The sequence below is a fragment of the Coregonus clupeaformis genome, chromosome 12, assembly GCF_020615455.1.
Source record: "Coregonus clupeaformis isolate EN_2021a chromosome 12, ASM2061545v1, whole genome shotgun sequence".
Classification (NCBI taxonomy): Eukaryota; Metazoa; Chordata; class Actinopteri; order Salmoniformes; family Salmonidae; genus Coregonus; species Coregonus clupeaformis.
Window position 1 is genome coordinate 26,763,749 of NC_059203.1, and position 18,905 is coordinate 26,782,653.

An 18,905-nucleotide genomic window follows, 5' to 3' on the forward strand; every position below is an offset into this window, starting at 1 on the left:
CCCCACCCCATCCTTTCTACGCTGCTGCTACTCTGTTAAGTATTTATGCATAGTCACTTTAACTCTACCCACATGTACATATTACCTCAACTACCTCAACTAGCCGGTGCCCCCCGCACATTGACTCTGCAACGGTACCCCCTGTATATATAGCCTCCCTACTGTCACTTTATTTTACTTCTGCTCTTTTTTTTCTCAACACTTTTTTTTGTTGTTGTTTTATTTTTTATTTTTGTTTAAAATAAATGCACTGTTGGTTAAGGGCTGTAAGTAAGCATTTCACTGTAATGTCTGCACCTGTTGTATTCGGCGCATGTGACCAATAACATTTGATTTGATTTGATTTGACTAAATACTTTTTTTCCCCACTGTATGTACATGTGATATTTCAGTTTTTATCAATTATAAATTAGCAAAAATGTTAAAAACCTGTTTTTGCTTTGTCATTATGGGGTATTGTGTGTAGATTGATGAGGGAAAAAAACAATTTAATACATTTTAGAATAAGGCTGTAAGGTAACAAACTCCCGAGTGGCGCAGTGGTCTAAGGCACTGCATCGCAGTGCTAGCTGTGCCACTAGAGCTGTGCCACCTGGTTCGAATCCAGGCTCTGTCGTAGCCGGCCGCGACCGGGAGACCCATGGGGCGGCGCACAATTGGTCCAGGGTAGGGGAGGGAATGGCCGGCAGGGATGTAGCTCAGTTGGTAGAGCATGGTGTTTGCAACGCCATGGTTGTGGGTTTGATTCCCACGGGGGGCCAGTATGAAAAAAATAATAATGTATGCACTCACTAACTGTAAGTTGCTCTGGATAAGAGCGTCTGCTAAATGACTAAAATGTAAATGTAACAACATTTGGAAAAGGTCAAGGGGTCTGAATACTTTCCAAAGGCACTGTGTATGACAAGTACTGTAATCAATAGAAAAAAACACAAAAAATTGGGAAACCAGGCCTGGTATTCATAGCTGACTTTGAAAAGGCTTTAGATAAAGTACAACTGGAATTTATGTATACTGTAAATGCCTGGAATATTTCAATTTAGGAGAATCTCTTATACAATGGGTTAAAGCTATGTAGAGTAACCCTAGGTTTAAAATAGTAAAAAAAATGGCTACTTCTCAGAAAGTATTGAACTGTCAAAAGGAGTAATACAAGGTTGTCCACTATCGGCATATCTATTTATTATGGCCATCAAAATGTTAGCTATTAAAATCAGATATAACAATAATATCAAGGGCCTAGAAAACCAGGGCTTAAAAACAATGATGTCATTGTACACTGATGATTCATGTTTTCTTTTAAATCCACAATTTGGATCCCTCCACAGCCTCATAGATGATCTAGATACTTTTTCTAACATCTCTGGATTACAACCAAATAAAATGTTCTGACGTGAGGTGAACATACTCGGTATTCATATCCCGAAAGAAAGAAATGATCTACAATACATTTCAATAGAAAGTTAGCAAAAATAGATAAGATCTTGCTACTGTGGAAAGGAAAATACGTGTCTATTTGTGGAAAAATCACCACTCTTTAGTCATATCCCAGTTTACCTATTTGCTTATGGACTTGCCTACACCTAACAACTTGTTTTTTAAATTATATGAGCAAAGCCAGCCAAAATTAAACTGGCCTATTTATATAATGAACATGTCTTCGGAGGGCAGAAATTATTAAATATTAAAGCATTTGACCTCTCACTAAAGGCCTCAGTCATACAAAAGCTATACTTAAATCTTAGTAAGAATGGCATAACCCGTGTTCAAGAATGGCCTTTTTCCCTTTATTCAGATTACAACCTCCACTTTCGGTTATTTGAAAATGAAATAATTTCCCAAAATATCACTATTTTTAAAACAAGCCATAGAAAGTTGGTTGCCATTTAAGTTTAATCCACCAGAAAAGACAGAACAAAAATTACAAAAAAGATTGTGGTTAAACTCAAATATATTAAATGATTAAAAAAACATACATTTTGGATAGTAAAAAAAACAAAATGTTATAATCTTTGTAAATTATATCATAAATAGGACTGGTGGAGTTATGTCACACATGCAGCTAACAAAAATATATATAGATATGTCTGCTCTGCTCAAAATTACAACCAACTAATTACAGCATTACGGCAAAAATGGAAGAGGCAAGTGGAAGGGGGAGAGAGTAAGGAACTTGTCTGCATTTAAGACCAAAATTGGCTAAAGAAAATTGTGATGAATACAAAAGTGTACCAGGACCAAAAAATTGACAGCTGTGCCATATAGATTGCAAAATAGTTGGGAAGAGATTCCATGGCTCATGGTTTATGAACTGATACAAAAAACAATGCTTAGAGTTTTTCTATTTAAATTATTATACAACATTCTTGCAACCAATAGAATGTTATATATATTGGGATACAACCATCCCTGCTCTGCAGATTTAGCTGCGAAGAGACAGAATGATTAGATTATTTGTTTTGGTACTGTCCATATGTAGCTTGTTTTTGGCCGCAGGTTCAGGAATGGCTGAAGAATTGCAACATTTACCTGGACCTCTGCAAATAGCACTGCTGGGTGATTTAAAAAGTCAATCGATCAATAATTATAATAATACTCTTAGCAAAAATGTTTATTGAATAGAAATTAAAACTGGATGGGACTGATAACTATTGTAAAATATACTGTGTCCGTAAAATGTATGTAGAATGTATAAGCTGGAAGTAGAAGCCTGAGTGTTGTTGTCCATTAGTGTACTCCAAATAGGGGAGGGATGGTAGGGTTAGGGGAAAATAATAAAGGAAAACATATAAAAATATATGTAATTTATATACAGTACCAGTCAAAAGTTTGGACACACCTACTAATTCAAGGGTGTTTCTTTATTTGTACTATTTTCTACATTGTAGAATAATAGTGAAGACATCAAAACTATGAAATAACTATGAAATAACCAAAAAAGTGTTAAACAAATCAAAATATATTTTATATTTGAGATTCTTCAAATAGCCACTCTTTGCCTTGATGACAGCTTCGCACACTCTAGGCATTCTCTCAACCAGCTTCACCTGAAATGCTTTTCCAACAGTCTTGAAAGAGTTCCCACATGTTGGCTGCTTTTCCTTCACTCTGCCGTCGGACTCATCCCAACCATCTCAATTGGGTTGAGGTCGGGGGATTGTGGAGGCCAGGTCATCTGATACAGCACTCCATCACTCTCCTTCTTGATAAAATAGCCCTTACACAGCCTGAAGGTGTGTTGGGTCATTGTCCTGTTGAAAAACAAATGATTGTCCCACTAAGCCCAAACCAGATGGGATGGCGTATCGCTGCAGAATGCTGTGGTAGCCATGCTTGTTAAGTGTGCCTTGAATTCTAAATAAATCACAGACAATGTCACCAGCAAAGCACTCCCACACCATAACACCTCCTACTCCATGCTTTACAGTGAGAAATACACATGCGGAGATCATCCGCTCACCCACACCGTGTCTCACAAAGACACGGGTGTTGGAACCAAAAATCTCAAATTTGGACTCTTTCCACCGGTCTAATGTCCATTGCTCGTGTTTCTTGGCCCAAGCGAGTCTCTTCTTCTTATTGGTGTCCTTTAGTAGTGGTTTCTTTGCAGCAATTCGACCATGAAGGCCTGATTCACACAGTCTCCTCTGAACAGTTGATGTTGAGATGTGTCTGTTTTTTTTTTCTTTTTCTTTTTTTTTGGGGGGGGGGTAGATGTGTCTGTTACTTGAACTCTATGAAGCATTTATTTGGGCTGCAATTTCTGAGGCTGGTAACTCTAATGAACCTATCCTCTGCAGCAGAGGTAACTTCCATTCCTGTGGTGGTCCTCATGAGAGCCAGTTTCATCATAGCGCTTGATGGTTTTTGCAACTGCACTTGAAGAAACTTTCAAAGTTCTTGACATTTTCCATATTGACTGACCTTCATGTCTTAAAGTAATGCTGGACTATTGTTTCTCTTTTCTTATTTGAGCTGTTCTTGCCATAATATGGACTTGGTCTTTTACCAAATAGGGCTATCTTCTGTATACCCCCCCCCCCCATGTGACTACCTCATGAAGCTGGTTGAGAGAATGCCAAGAGTGTGCAAAGCTGTCATCAAGGCAAAGGGTGGCTATTTGAAGAATGTCAAATTAAAAATATATTTTGATTTGTTTAACACTTTTTTGGTTACTACATGATTCCATGTGTTATTTCATAGTTTTGATGTCTTCACTATTATTCTACAATGTAGAAAACAGTAAAAATAAAGAACAACCCTTGAATGAGTAGGTGTGTCCAAACTTTTGACTTGTACTGTACATAAAAAAAAAATATATATATATATAAGCCATAAAATAATAACATGTTCAAAATCTTTCATCATTGTTTTATAGTCCTAGTTAAAGTCTCTTTCATCAATAACGTTTTTTTCATGATTAGTGTATTTATTATTATTTTATTTATGATTTTCTGTGTGTCCCTGATACCACTTTCCACCCTGTTAGTTTGTTGTATTTCTCCATTTAAGAAAACAACCCCTTCCTACAATGACCCCACATTCAGGAAGTGTCATAATTTCTTTGGTGGGAAAACTATGGTGCAAAGCTAAATAAATATAAACCCTAATTTTCATCAATTTGTCCATGTTCATGTTGTTCATGTTGTTAGTCTGTGTCCCACTCATACCCTGTTCATGTTGTTAGTCTGTGTCCCACTCATACCCTGTTAGGCTAAATTATATAGAAAAATAATAATAATTCAAAATGTTAAAATATGTTTGATAGAGAAGTTAAAATCCTGTTTAAGTGTTCACCATTATGCTAGCTCAATCTTGCTCACTCACAGAGCTATGGCTAATTTAGGTTAAACATTTCCACCCTGTTAGGTTCCACCCTGTTAGGATTATGCACCTAACAAATTGGAAAATGCACCCAAAAATGTTGACGTGCCTGAGCTTGACCAATATGTTTTTCTGAAAGAATATATATATTTTTATATATATTTGTAAAAATTCTAAAGTTTTGAGGTCCAAATTGTACCGCATTGTAGGAATGACCCGGCTATGCAGACTCACTGACACACCAGAACAACATTACCCAGGCTCCCTTGCTTCCTGTACCTTTATTCGTGTTGGCCTGCCGATCCTGATCCAGCTCCTGAGCTTCGTTGCTATTGGTCCATTCTCCCGGTGACATGTCCTGTCGATAACCGTACTTGTGCTGCAACACAGAGCAGGAGGAGGAGCTAATGCAACATCAGCCAATCAACAGTAAGATATTTAGTGATAAGAGTGTTGGAACTATTGGCCATATGGTTACCCAAACACAGAATGCATTAGATAATATGCATTAGTGTGGAATGCAATGATGGTTGGAAGTAGATCCGGCATAAGCCGAAAAGAGTACGGTCTACACACTAAAATGACAGACACAGCACTAGCACAGGGACTAGCACAATCACATCAGTACCACATCACTACAACGACTGGTGCACATACAGCATGGTAAAGGAACCACTAGCTGTGGATGGATCCACACACCTCCATTCACAACCTTACCGTTCCTATGGGAACCTGCAACTCGCCCTAAGCTAAGTCGTAGCCTCCAAAAGCACCCAGTACATTATAATGGGTAAGATTTAAAATACTTAAAATTGTTTTTTCTATTTTGTTTGATATTGTTGCTTTAGATCCTATTGAATAATTACAGATCAACTGAATCAATTCCAATTTAATGAAGAGTTTTTGGTATCAACCATAGTAAGTGATTGATTGACATCTGTTTCACAGCAGACTAAAGAGAAGCCAGAGACACCAATTAGAACAATCACTTCTGTTGCAGGTGCTGTTGGAGAGCAGATACAGGCCGAGATGGAGGGAGGGAGAAAGGGAGGAGAGAGAGAGAGAGAGAGAGGGAGAGAAAGAGAGAGAGAAGGAAGGAAGATACGGTGGAATAGTAGCGCTAGAACAGATGGAGATGTGTGACCATGGGGTGATGGTGAAGCGGGTGATGGAGGGGGGGGGGGGGGGCTGGCGTAAAAGGAGTGTGTGTGGTAGAGCTTAGAGCTCTGTTGTTTTAGGGGTCTGGGAGTGTTTATGGGGAGGACAAGGATGGCTTCCCCCAATCCTTACTTTACCCATTAGGGGGACAAAAACAAATATGTCCCTGAATCAGTGGTTATGGACAACATCTACCAGCTTGGGTGAGTGACAGGGGGCGTGGCAGGGTTGGGAACTCCCTCCCATCCTCCCGTCACCAAATACCTTTCTGCCGCGGGACTCTTCGTCGTCAACGTAACCGTCATCCAGGCCCTGGCTGCGTAGCCAGGTGGAGCTGTCAAAGGGCTGACGGGGGAGGGAGGGGAGCAACTCCAGGGGGTAGTAGGATTTGGGAAGTGGTGGCCGTGGCGGGCCAATGTCCTACAGCCACAGGAAGGAGGAAGAATGAGAGGAAGAGAGGGAAGGAAGAAAGGAAGGAAGGAGGGAGGAGGATGGTAGGAGGAGGAAGAGAGAGCGCTGTGCATCAGGAGGAGTGACAAAAGCCAGGCGGAGTGCAGAGCAGAGAGGATCATGGAACGATATGAGGATTGGAGCCCCGACCCCAATGAACTTCAGGGGTGAAGGGTCACAGGTGTCCAATGAGATGCCTGGACTGAGAGCTAGCATGAATGCACATACTGAATTCTAATAAGATTAGTAGTACTGATACAGACCACTGATAGCTGCTGAATATGAAAAACAAGATAGAAAGTAGCGCTACAATTTCCAATCAGTTACAATCATTAAGCAACATAGATGATACATGGGATTATATGATTCACAAAATAGACTGTTGCTTTCTGCTCTTGAACACTATAATTCAAATGTCAGCATAGTGTGATTATGAGCTTCACGCATACAGAGAGAGTTGGCTGAGAGCCAGAGGAAGGCAGAGCACAACAGTTTAATTCTAAAACAGGAGGATCCAACTCCAGTCCCAGAGCGCTTCAGTATATTCTGAACTATACTGAACAAAAATATAAACTTTAACACGTAAAGTGTTGCTCCCATGTTTCATGAGCTGAAATAAAAGATCCCAGAAACGTTCCATATGCACAAAAAGTATTTTTCTCTCAAATTTTGTGCACAAATTTGATTACATCCCTGTTAGTGATTATTTCTCCTTTGCCAAGATAATCCATCCACCTAAAAAGTGTGACATATCAAGAAGCCGATTAAACAGCATGATCATTACACAGGTGCACCTTGTGCTGGGTTCAATAAAAGGCCACTCTAAAATGTGCAGTTTTGTCAGACAAGACAATGCCACAGATGTCTAAAGTTTTGAGGGAGCGTGCAATTGGCATGCTGACTGCAGGAATGTCCACCAGAGCTGTTGCCGCCTCCAACGTGGTTTTACAGAATTTGGCTGTACGCCCAACCAGCCTCACAACCACAGACCATGTGTAACCACACCAGCCCAGGACCTCCACATCTGGCTTCTTCACCTCCGGGATTGTCTGAGACCAGCCACCCGGATAGCTGATGAAACTGTGGGTTTGCACAACAGGAATTTCTGCACAAACTGTCAGAAACCGTCTCAGAGAAGCTCATCTGCGTGCTCGTCGTCCTCACCAGGTTCTTGACCTGACAGCAGTTCAGCGTCGTAACCGACTTCAGTGGGCAAATGCTCACCTTTGATGGCCACTGGCACGCTGGAGAAGTGTGCTCTTCACGGATGAATCCCGGTTTCAACTGTACTGGGCAGATGGCAGACAGCGTGTATGGCGTCTGTGGGCGAGCGGTTTGCTGATGTCAACGTTGTGAACAGAGTGGCGGTGGGGTTATGGTATGGGCAGGTATAAGCTACAGGCAACGAAAACAATAGCATTTTATCGATGGCAATTTGAATGCACAGAGATATCGTGACGAGATCCTGAGGCCCATTGTCGTGCCATTCATCCACCACCATCACCTCATGCTTCAGGATGATAATACACGACTCCATGTTGCAAGGGTCTGTACACAATTCCTGGAAGCTGAAAATGTCCCAGTTCTTCCATGGCCTGCATACTCACCAGACATGTCACCCATTGAGCATGTTTGGGATGCTCTGAATCGACGTGTACGATTTGATTAAGGAGGAAAACACATATGTCATCTGCTTGTCATCCTCATAGCAAAGTGGATCAGGAGATATGTGAAGGCTCTGTGTTGGCCGGTGGAGACACACAGACAGGCAGTCCGGCTGTCCTAACCAGGTCGTGCTCCTTAGATTAGAGATCAAGGAAAATGTGCGGATGGGCCCTGGTTAATACTAATAACAGTGCTACACAGTGTTACACATAACTTTTTTGACATCACCTTTTCTGACCTTTTCTGGCAGAGAAAGAGCTTATTGATGTTGACATGGCCCTAGAAATAACAATTTAACGACATGCAGGCTGAGAACTCCTGACTAATTTTTCACTGAGAATGTCAGTGAGGATTCCCTGAGCCTGCTGGACACAGAACTTTGTTAACCAGTTACTGACTAGGACCATTAGTCAACCTCAGCTTTATACTTTACTTCAGAAAGCATAACACATTCTGCTTCAAACCTCTAGTTTTGCTTCTTACTATTGGCAATACAAAGTAATATAAGATGCATCATCATAATACAGTAAGTACAACATCACATTAGAACTGTTATTGTATCAAGTCTGTCTGGTGTGTGCTACAACTGCTGCAACCCATCTTAAACATCTTAAATCTTACAGTACAGTCCATCAGGTCTAGAGATGGGTCTGCCTGTACACTCTGGCCCAAGGCCTGTTGTTTGGGTGGCTGTGGTACCGGGGTGTGTGATGGTACATGAGTGTGTGGTGGTACCGGGGTGTGTGGTGATACCGGGGTGTGTGATGGTATCGGGGTGTGTGGTGGTACCGGAGTGTATGGTGGTACCAGGGTGTGTGATGGTATCGGGGTGTGTGGTGGCACCGGGGTGTGTGGTGGTACCGGAGTGTATGGTGGTAACAGGGTGTGTGATGGTACCGGAGTGTGCGGTGGTACCGGGGTGTGTGGTGGTACCGGGGTGTGTGATGGTACCGGGGTGTGTGGTGGTACCGGAGTGTATGGTGGTACCAGGGTGTGTGATGGTATCGGGGTGTGTGGTGGTACCGGGTTGTGTGGTGGTACCAGGGTGTGGGGTGTACCATAAGCACCTGGCTTGGTGGCTGTGTGGCTGTGGATGTGTACTGTCACTAAGGGCTGCCTGGATGGCTTGACTGGTACTGAGGTTGGTGTTGGTGTTGGGGTCTGTGTTTGGTTGGGTGTCCACAGTATTTCTAAGGTCATGCTGGTTGGCTCGGGAGGTGTGCGGTTTTGCATGTTTTCTGGGTGTCTGTACTCTCTACAGGGGCTAGCTGGTTGGCTTGGTTAGTGCTAGGGTGGGAGTTTGACTCAGGACACAGGTGGACATTTGGTTCAAGACCAGGGTGCCTACTTTGCTCAGGACTTTGTTAGGTGTTAAGTAGGGATTTAAGTTCAGGAACGGGACTGGATGCCTAAGTACAGGACCTGGTACTGTGTTTCAGGACTGAGGGCCCTGGGCTGGGTGCGAGGTAAGGAGTGTATAAGGGGGTCTTTGGTGTTTGGGTCAGGACTCAGCTGGGTGTTTGGGTCAAGATTCAGGTGGGTGTTAGGTTGAGGACTCAGTGGGTGTTAGGTTGAGGTCCTGGGTGGTGACCCAGGTGGGTGCGTGGGTAGTAGGAAGAGGCAGTGCTTACCTCAGGACCGAGTTGTTTTGTGGGAGAGGCCTGGGAACCGGGCAATGGGGAGAAGGGGCTGAGCGGACTGGTGAGGCTTACTGAGCTCAGGGGACTGGCAGGACTATTGGTGCTAAAAGAACCTGATGCTCCACTGGCCACTGTGTGAGAGAGAGAGAGAGAGAGGGAGAGGGAGATATGGGGGAGAGGAGACAGAGAGACAGAGAGACAGAGAGATAGAGGAGAGGGAGGGAGGGAGGGAGGGAGGGAGGGAGGGAGGGAGGGAGGGAGGGAGGGAGGGAGTTAGATATGCATGCAGAACGCTGTTCATCAATATACTCCTATTGATTCATTTATTCATTTATCATGTACTGCAGCTACAGATAGTTCAAAATGGTGTGGTAGTTTTCAGACAGATAGAAAAAAAACACAACAGACGTGGCAATTACTATACAGTACATTCGGAAAGTATTCAGACCCCTTGACATTTTCCACATTTAGTTAGGTTACAGCCTTATTCTAAAATTGATTAAATAAAAAAATGTCCTCATCAATTTACACACAACACCCGATAATGAAAAAGCAAAAACAAATTTTTTGACATTTTTGCAAATTTATTAAAAATAAAAAACATAAATAACTAATTTACATAAGTAGTCAGACCCTTTGCTATGAGACTTGGAAATTTAGCTCAGGTGCATCCTGTTTCCGTTGATCACCCTTGATGTTTCTACATCTTGATTGGAGTCCACCTGTGGTGAATTCAATTGATTGGACAAGGCACACACCTGTCTATATAAGGTCCCACAGTTGACAGAGCAAAAACCAAGCTATGAGGTCGAAGGAATTGTCCGTAGAGCTCCGAGACAAGATTGTGTGGAGGCACAGATCTGGGGAATGGTACCAAACATTTCTGCAGTGTTGAAGGTCCCCAAGAACACAGTGGCCTCCATCAATCTTAAATGGAAGAAGTTTGGAACCACCAAGGCCCTTCGTAGAGCTGGCCGCCCTGCCAATTTGAGCAATCGGGGGAGAAGGGGTCAGGGAGGTGACCAAGAACCCGATGGTCACTCTGACAGAGCTCCAGAGTTCCTCTGTGGAGATAGAAGAACCTTCCAGAAGGACAACCATCTCTGCAGCACTCTACCAATCAGGCCTTTATGGTAGAGTGGCCAGACGGAAGCCACTCCTCAGTAAAGGCACATGACAGCCCGCTTGGAGTTTGCCAAAAGGCACCTAAAGGACTCTCAGACCATGAGAACAAGATTCTCTGGTCTGATGAAACCAAGATTGAACTCTTTGGCCTGAATGCCAAGCATCACGTCTGGAGGAAACCTGGCACCATCCCTATGGTGAAGCATGGTGGTGGCAGCATCATGCTGTGGGGATGGTTTTCAGTGGCAGGGACTGGGAGACTAGTCAGGATCGAGGAAAGATGAACGAAGCAAAGTACAGAAAGATCTTTGATGAAAACCTGCACCAGAACGCTCAGGACCTCAGACTGGGATGAAAGTTCACCTTCCAACAGGACAACGACCCTACGCCACAGCCAAGACAACGCAGGAGTGGCTTCGGGACAAGTCTCTGAATGTCCTTGAGTGGCCCAGCCAGAGCCCGGACTTGAACCAGATCAAACATCTCTGGAGAGACCTGAAAAAAGCTGTGCAGCGACGCTCCCCATCCAACTTGACAGAGCTTGAGAGGATCTGCAGAGAAGAATGGGAGAAACTCCCCAAATACAGGTGTGCCAAGCTTGTAGTGTCATACCCAAGAAGAGTCGAGGCTGTAATTGCTGCCAAAGGTGCTTCAACAAAGTACCTGTGAGGACAGACGCTGGGAGACGAGAAGCAAGTACAGAGAGCGAACATTTAATGAAAAAACAGACAGGAACAAAACACAGACAGCGTCTGGACAACGGAAACAAAACAATATTAATGCTGACACCGGGATCAAACAGAGGAACAGACAGATATCGGGGAGGTAATTAAGCCGTGATGAAGTTCAGGGCAGGGGGAGCGGGAGCAGGTCTGACAGTACCCCTCCCCCTCTAGGGACGCCACCCTGGACGAACCTGACGGGCTGGCTGAGGCATGGGAGCCGGCCAAGCCGGCCGAGCGTGGTAACCTGTCGAGCCTGATGGGCCGGCCAAGGCGTGGGAGCCTGGCGAGCCGGCTGAGCTGTGGAAGCCTGACTAGCCGGCTGAGGCGTGGAAGCCTGACGAGCCAGCCGAGGTGTGGAAGCCTGACAAGCCGGCCGAGGTGTGGAAGCCTGACGAGCCGGCCGAGGTGTGGAAGCCTGACGAGCCGGCCGAGGCGTGGGAGCCTGACGAACCGACCGAGGTGTGGAAGCCTGACGGGCCGGCCGAGGCATGGGAGCCTGGCGAGCCGGCCGAAGCGTGGAAGCCTGACGAGCCGGCTGAGGCGTGGAAGCCTGACGAGCCAGCTGAAGTGTGGAAGCCTGATGAGCCGGCTGAGGCATGGAAGCCTGACGAGCGGGCCGGGGCGCGGTAACCTGTCGAGCCTGACGGGCCGGCTGAGGCATGGGAGCCTGGTGAGCCGGCTGAGGTGTGGAAGCCTGACGAGCCGGCTGAGGCGTGGAAGCCTGACGAGCCGGCTGAGGCATGACGTGGGATGGGAGCCTGCCGAGCCCTCTGAGGCATGGGAGCCTGACAAGCCCACTGAGGCATGGGAGCCTGACGAGCCCGCTGAGGCATGGGAGGCTGATGAACCCGCTGAGGCATGACGTGGGATGGGAGCTTGCCGAGCCAACCGAGGCAAGATAACCTCTCGAGCCAGCTAAGGCATGGAAGCCTGACGAGCCAGCTGAGGCATCCCTGGGTTCCTTCAGCAGCGGCACCCAGACCCGACGTCCCCAACCCAAACAAAAAAACAAAACATTTCTTATAGTAGTGTCAGCATTCTGTAAGGACAGACGCTTGGAAACGAGAAGCGGGTACCAGGTGTGAACATTTAATATAAACAGTACCAGTGAAGCGCTGATGTGTGTAAGGATGGTGACAGGTGTGCGTAATGATGGGCACCCTGGCACCCCACATTTGCATAAATATCGAAAAAACTATTGTGTATAGATAGATGAGAAAAAAACATTTAAATCCATTTTAGAATAAGGCTGTAACGTAACAACATGTGGAAAAAGTCTATACTGTAGGTTATGTTGTTGTTAGGTGCAGGCGTACCCCGGTGTTTGGCTGTGTCTGTGCCTCTGGAAAGGTTGTTTTTGTGGAGTCCCTCCAACACATCCTGAACTCTCCAGAACTCCTTCTGAATGTGTCTGTGGATCATCTCACTCTGACGGAGGAGAGGAGGGGAGGAGGATGGAGAATAGACAAGGGAAGTAAAGGTGATAAGAGAAGGAGAAAGGAGAGAAGAGTGTTAGAGAAGAAAATTTGAAGTATAACACTGAATAGATCTAATACTGTTAATAACTTGTTGTTATTGTAGTCTTCTACTAGAAAACAAGTTAGAGAGTGATGTAGCAGCAGTTAGGTGTCTCAGTGAGAGAGTGACACCAGGTAGCCTTATTGTCTAAGAAAATAACAAGGTCTCATACATGCATTAGTGTACGCTGTAAGTAAATGTAGCAAAACATTTCACAAAGGAAACCCAAAACATGTTTTTTTGTTTATTGGACTAGTTCAGGTACTCCCTCCCCGTTTTGGCCCGTTTGCTTCCGTTTCATTCCTAATGAATAGGACATTGTTTTACTGAGTGGGTCACAGACATGGCATTCTTATGGACAGTCTCTTAACAGTTCACCACTATGAGCCAGGTGATACTCCATGGAGAGGAGGGGCAGTCAGGTGTTTAATGGGGCAGGTTGACTGTACTTTATACATTCTAGATAATATCATCAGAAGTATGATGATAAATAGGACATGATGACAATTAATGTTTGTGTTAATTTATTATTGATGAGTGATTCCTATTCTGTTTAAATGATTGATTAGGAGGAAGGGTTGGACTCAGCTATTAGCAAGCTAGGATAACACTGTGGTAAGTGACTGGAAATTAGCCAATGAACAGCCATATAAACTCTTAAATGGAACCATACAGGTGGGGTCATGAGCAGGTGAGATTATAGGATCAGTTCCATTCTAGTCATTTCATTTCTAGGCTCCATATTCAGTGTTCGACTGGCGACTGGTTAGAAACACAGGTTTTGGTAACTTTGTACGCCACAATAAAACATCAGAAGCTTTAGGTGGGTCATAGAGTTTGTGGTCAGTGTGGGGTCAAGATGAAGAGAGGGTGTCCGTGTACCTGCCCGCCTGTGTTGAGCTGTTCCCACAGGTCTCCATGGATAGCATTGACCTCGTCCTCCAAAGTTTCAAACTCCATCCGGGTGGTGGTCAGAACCTGGGGACAGCAGGGGAGAGAACATACACTCAGACCCTGGAACACACACTCAGACCCTGGAACACACACTCAGACCCTGGAACACACACTCAGACCCTGGAACACACACTCAGACCCTGGAACACACACTCAGACCCTGGAACACACACTCAGACCCTGGAACACACACTCAGACCCTAGAACACACACTCAGACCCAGGAACACACACTCAGACCCAGGAACACACATTCAGACCGTGGACACACACTCAGACCCTAGAACACACACTCAGACCCTAGAACACACACTCAGACCCTAGAACACACATTTAGACCCTGGAACTATGAATATTATCAGGGTTTTTTCTAAATCAAAAAGGGGCTTAGGTGGTGGGTGTGGCAGTAGGCACAGTTTTTCCTACGCATGAGAAACCCTGACTGTATGCTGAAACCTCTTGCCTTATAGTCACTTTCTAAAGCAACCATTGACTTTACAATATCTATCACACTGGAGTAGGAGAGTTGTCCTCTGATTGTGATCAGATTTGATAGATTATAGATTATAGATGAGATACTGTTATATTTTAGATTCATCCTCCATATCTCTTACACAGGATACCTTAAAGGGATCTCCTTGATTTACTTATAGATTATAGATGATATAAAATTGGTACAGGTTAGTCGAGGTAGGGGTAAAGTGACTATGCATAGATAATAAACAGCGAGTAGCAGCAGTGTAAAAACAAATGGAGGGGGGAGGTGTCAATGTAAATAGTCTGGGTGGCCATTTGATTAATTGTTCAGCAGTTTTATGGCTTGGGGGTAGAAGCTGTTAAGGAGCCTTTTGGTCCTAGACTTGGCGCTCCGGTACCACTATGGATTATCATGGATTATCCCTGGCTATGTGTCTTTCTTACGCTGGATGCCTGGGAGAGTTCTCCTCTGATGTTGATGAGCTGGTTCTGCAGTTTCTCCTTCTTCAGCTGTAGTTTGTCTGCAGCCAACGGCTGACCCCGGTACAGCTCCATCTCCTGGTGCGTGGCCACCAGTGCTCCCTCTAGGCTGTCCTGGGAACAGCAGGTAACAGGGGACATGTCAGACCATGTTTGGCTACTTTTATGGAGTAGGGTGAAGTTGCCCCTAGACACTGACCTTAGGTCAGTTTTGCATACTCACTAATGGTAAAGGTTAGGATTTGGGGGTGGGGAAGCTGATTCTAAATCTTTACCAAGGGGAAACTGCACCCCAGAGCGTACTTCTCTGTTTACTTTCTTTAGCAGCTTTGTATTTTATAGCATTATTCTGGATTGATATGACATAACATATAGACATTTACTACCTACATTTAATAACAGAAGCCATAAGACACCTCACACGCCACATATAACACGTTACATTGTAAATACCATGACTGCCTTGTTTTATTGTCCTTGTCATGGGACATAATCTAGGTGTCATTTCGTAGCAGGATATACCAGTAGACATGCTGTGTCTTCAGCTGGACTCGCCTGGACTTTGCAATGTTTAGAATGCTGGAGCTGGTAGAGTACTAGGGGAAGTTTTTAGTGTTAGTGGTAAAAGGTCTCTATCTACCTTGTCCATCCTCAGCCTGTGGACCACTGCCTCCTGGTCCTTTAGAATACTGTTCTGCTCACACAGACGACCCAGAAGTTTCTAGAGAGAGAGAGAGAGAGAGAGAGAGAGAGAGAGAGAGAGAGAGAGAGAGAGAGGCAGTTTATTAAAATGGCAGTGAACAAATTAAGCAATTTTGCCATTGGAAGGAGGGTGTTTGCAGGAGAGAGGAAGGTGGCTGAAGGTTGATTGTTTAGGATAAGAGGAGTGAGGCTGTTTATGGGATAGTTAGATGGAGGGACCCAGCCTTACACTGGTCTCCATCTCGTTGCGTTTCAGTGTGGGGTGCAGCTCCCTGTAGGGGTCATGGAACTGAGGCACCTGGGAAAACAGAGACAGGACTCTTAATACTTATATTATATCAACCAGAACCCTATTCAAACTAATCCTTCATAGACCAAACTAATCCTTCACAGACCAAGGGTTTGTAAAACAACCCACACATCATTTTACAGATGGCTTCAGTGAGCCATTGGAATGGCCCAGACCCACCCAGTTGTGAACAACACTTTATCAATGGCGTAGCACAGAACAGAACCAGTGTAACAACACAATACCATACCATGTGCATAGTACATACATAGTATATCACAGTACATATCACATCGGTATTAATACTGAACAAATAAGATAATAACAAAACAATAACAAACATAAAAACATATTAATCTGTGTTGTTTACAGTATGGAGCAGACAGAGCGGGTGATTTTGTTTGGCCCCCCCATTTTTTCTGCGCATTTTATTTAGCCCCCCTCCCAAGTTTTTTTAATGTTTTATTGTTGGACATAAAATACTGTAAAAACACCAGCAAGTCAGCTCCAAGTGATTTTAATTTTGGAAATCTAATCTAAAGTATTCCCACACATTTGGCCTTCTTGCAGTCAATTTGCATTCTACAAATTATTTGTAATTATGTTCTGGCCATCCGTTCAATAAATAATCGCCCCGCGGCTAAATCAAGTTGATGATCCCTGCATTAGGGTGAGCTGGAATGCTAACCCCCTCTGTCAAAATGTCAAAGGTCATATCCAGGTCATCTATGTCAGTTTTTCCCAACCCTGGTCCTCGAGTGTACCCCCCAACAGTACACACTTTTATTGTAACCCTGGACAAGCACACCTGATTCAAGTTATCAACTAATCATCAAGCCCTCAATGAGTTGAATGAGGTGTGTTTGTCAAGGGCTACAATGAAACTGTATACTGTTGGGGGTACTCGAGGACCAGGGTTTGGAAACACTGATCTATGTCCTTATGGAGGACTGTGATTGGATGGTATACAAAGGAGGATATGACATCACAGAGGGAGGGTGGTTGGGGGTGTTATGAAGCATTGACACACTATTAGGCTACAGCACAAGACAGGATATGACATAAAACACAGATGGGAATACAAAGAAACATAAAGCACTGTGAAGCAACATGGAGAACAAAAATTGCAAACAAATTGGTAAGACAAAGAAACCAAAAGCCAGTTCTGTGGAGAGAGTCTAGCGTCTAAAATCCACATGCTAGAATTGAGGAATGGAGAGAGGAGAGAGAGGCAGGCTTGGCCTGTGTATAGCTTGGGGGAGACTATGGAGTGGGAGGGGAAAATCATTCACCTTGATTCTGTCTAGACTACAGCTGAGCCTCCTACCCTAAATCACTAGTGACTAGAAAAGCCCTGAAGAGGGCAGTAGTTGGCATCTGTGGAAAGAGAGAGCCTGCACAAGGAGTTACACTAAGATACCAGAAACCATGTGGCTACAAGGCAAGTGGAAAACAATCTGTGCTACAGCAATCCAGACATCTTGGAAAAGCGTTAGTAAGCTGAAGTGTAGAGGAGACATTTACAGACATTTACAGTTCTTATTACATAGATACAGTGCATTCGGAAAGTATTCAGACCCCTTCCCTTTTTCCACATTTTGTTGCATTACAGCCTTATTCTAAAATGGATAAAATATTTTTTCCCTCATCAATCTACACACAATACCCCATAATGACAAAGTGAAAACTGATTTTTAGAAATGTTTGCAAATGTATAAAAAAATAATAAACATAAATATCTTATTTACATAAGTATTGAGACCCTTTGCTATGACACTCGAAATTGAGCTCAGGTGCATCCTGTTTCCATTGTTCATCCTTGAGATGTTTCTACAACTTGATTGGAGTCCACCTGTGGTAAATTCAATTGATTGGACATGATTTGGAAAGGCACACACCTGTCTATATAAGGTCCCACAGTTGACAGTGCATGTCAGAGCAAAAACCAAGACATGAGGTCGAAGGACAGGCACAGCTCTGGGGATGGGTACCAAAACATTTTTGCAGCATTGAAGGTCCCCAAGAACACAGTGGCCTACATCATTCTTAAATGGAAGAAGTTTGGAACCACCCAGACCCTTCCAGAGCTGGCCGCCCGGCCAAACTGAGCAATCGAGGGAGAAGGGTCTTGGTCAGGGAGGTGGCCAAGAACCCAATGGTCACTCTGACAGAGATCCAGAGTTCCTTTGTGGAGATGGGAGAACTTCCCAGAAGGACAACCATCTCTGCAGAACTCCACCAATCAGGCCTTTATGGTAGAGTGGCCAGACGGAAGCCACTCCTCAGTAAAAGGCACACGACAGCCTGCTTGGAGTTTGCCAAAAGGCACCTAAAGGACTCTCAGACGATGAGAAACAAGATACTCTGGTCTGATGAAACCAAGATTGAACTCTTTGGCCTGAATGCCAAGCGTCATGTCTGGAGGAAACCTGACACCATTCCTACAGTGAAGCATGTTGACAGCAGCATCATGCTGTGGGGATGGTTTTCAGCGGCAGGGACTGGGAGACTAGTCAGGATCGAGGGAAATATAGTACAGACAGATCCTTGATGAAAACCTGCTCCAGAGCGCTCAGGACCTGAACCCGATTGAACATCTCTGGAGAGACCAGAAAATAGCTGTCCAGCGACTCTCCCCATCCAACCTGACAGAGCTTGAGAGGATCTGCAGAGAATAATGGGAGAAACTCCCCAAATACAAGTGTGCCAAGCTTGTAGTATCATACCCAAGAAGACTCAAGGCTGTAATCGCTGCCAAAGGTGCTTCAACAAAGTACTGAGTAAAGGGTCTGAATACTTATGTAAATGTGATATTTCCGTAAAAAAATATATACAAAAATGGACAGTGGGTTTTGCCCCAGGTGACCGGTGAAAATCACCTTATCGGCATGGTAACCAG

General features: G+C 44.3%; 1 protein-coding gene across 1 annotated transcript in view; it reads right to left on the reverse strand.

The window, feature by feature from the left end:
* The window catches only part of LOC121578141 (pleckstrin homology domain-containing family A member 6), a 199,263-nt gene that overhangs the window by 24,997 nt on the left and 155,361 nt on the right, over positions 1-18,905 (reverse strand). The window contains 8 exon segments of the mRNA XM_041892273.2: positions 5,104-5,203; positions 6,247-6,402; positions 9,729-9,868; positions 12,904-13,015; positions 13,988-14,083; positions 14,980-15,129; positions 15,656-15,736; positions 15,947-16,015. Of these exon segments, the coding sequence (XP_041748207.2) occupies positions 5,104-5,203; positions 6,247-6,402; positions 9,729-9,868; positions 12,904-13,015; positions 13,988-14,083; positions 14,980-15,129; positions 15,656-15,736; positions 15,947-16,015 (904 nt within the window).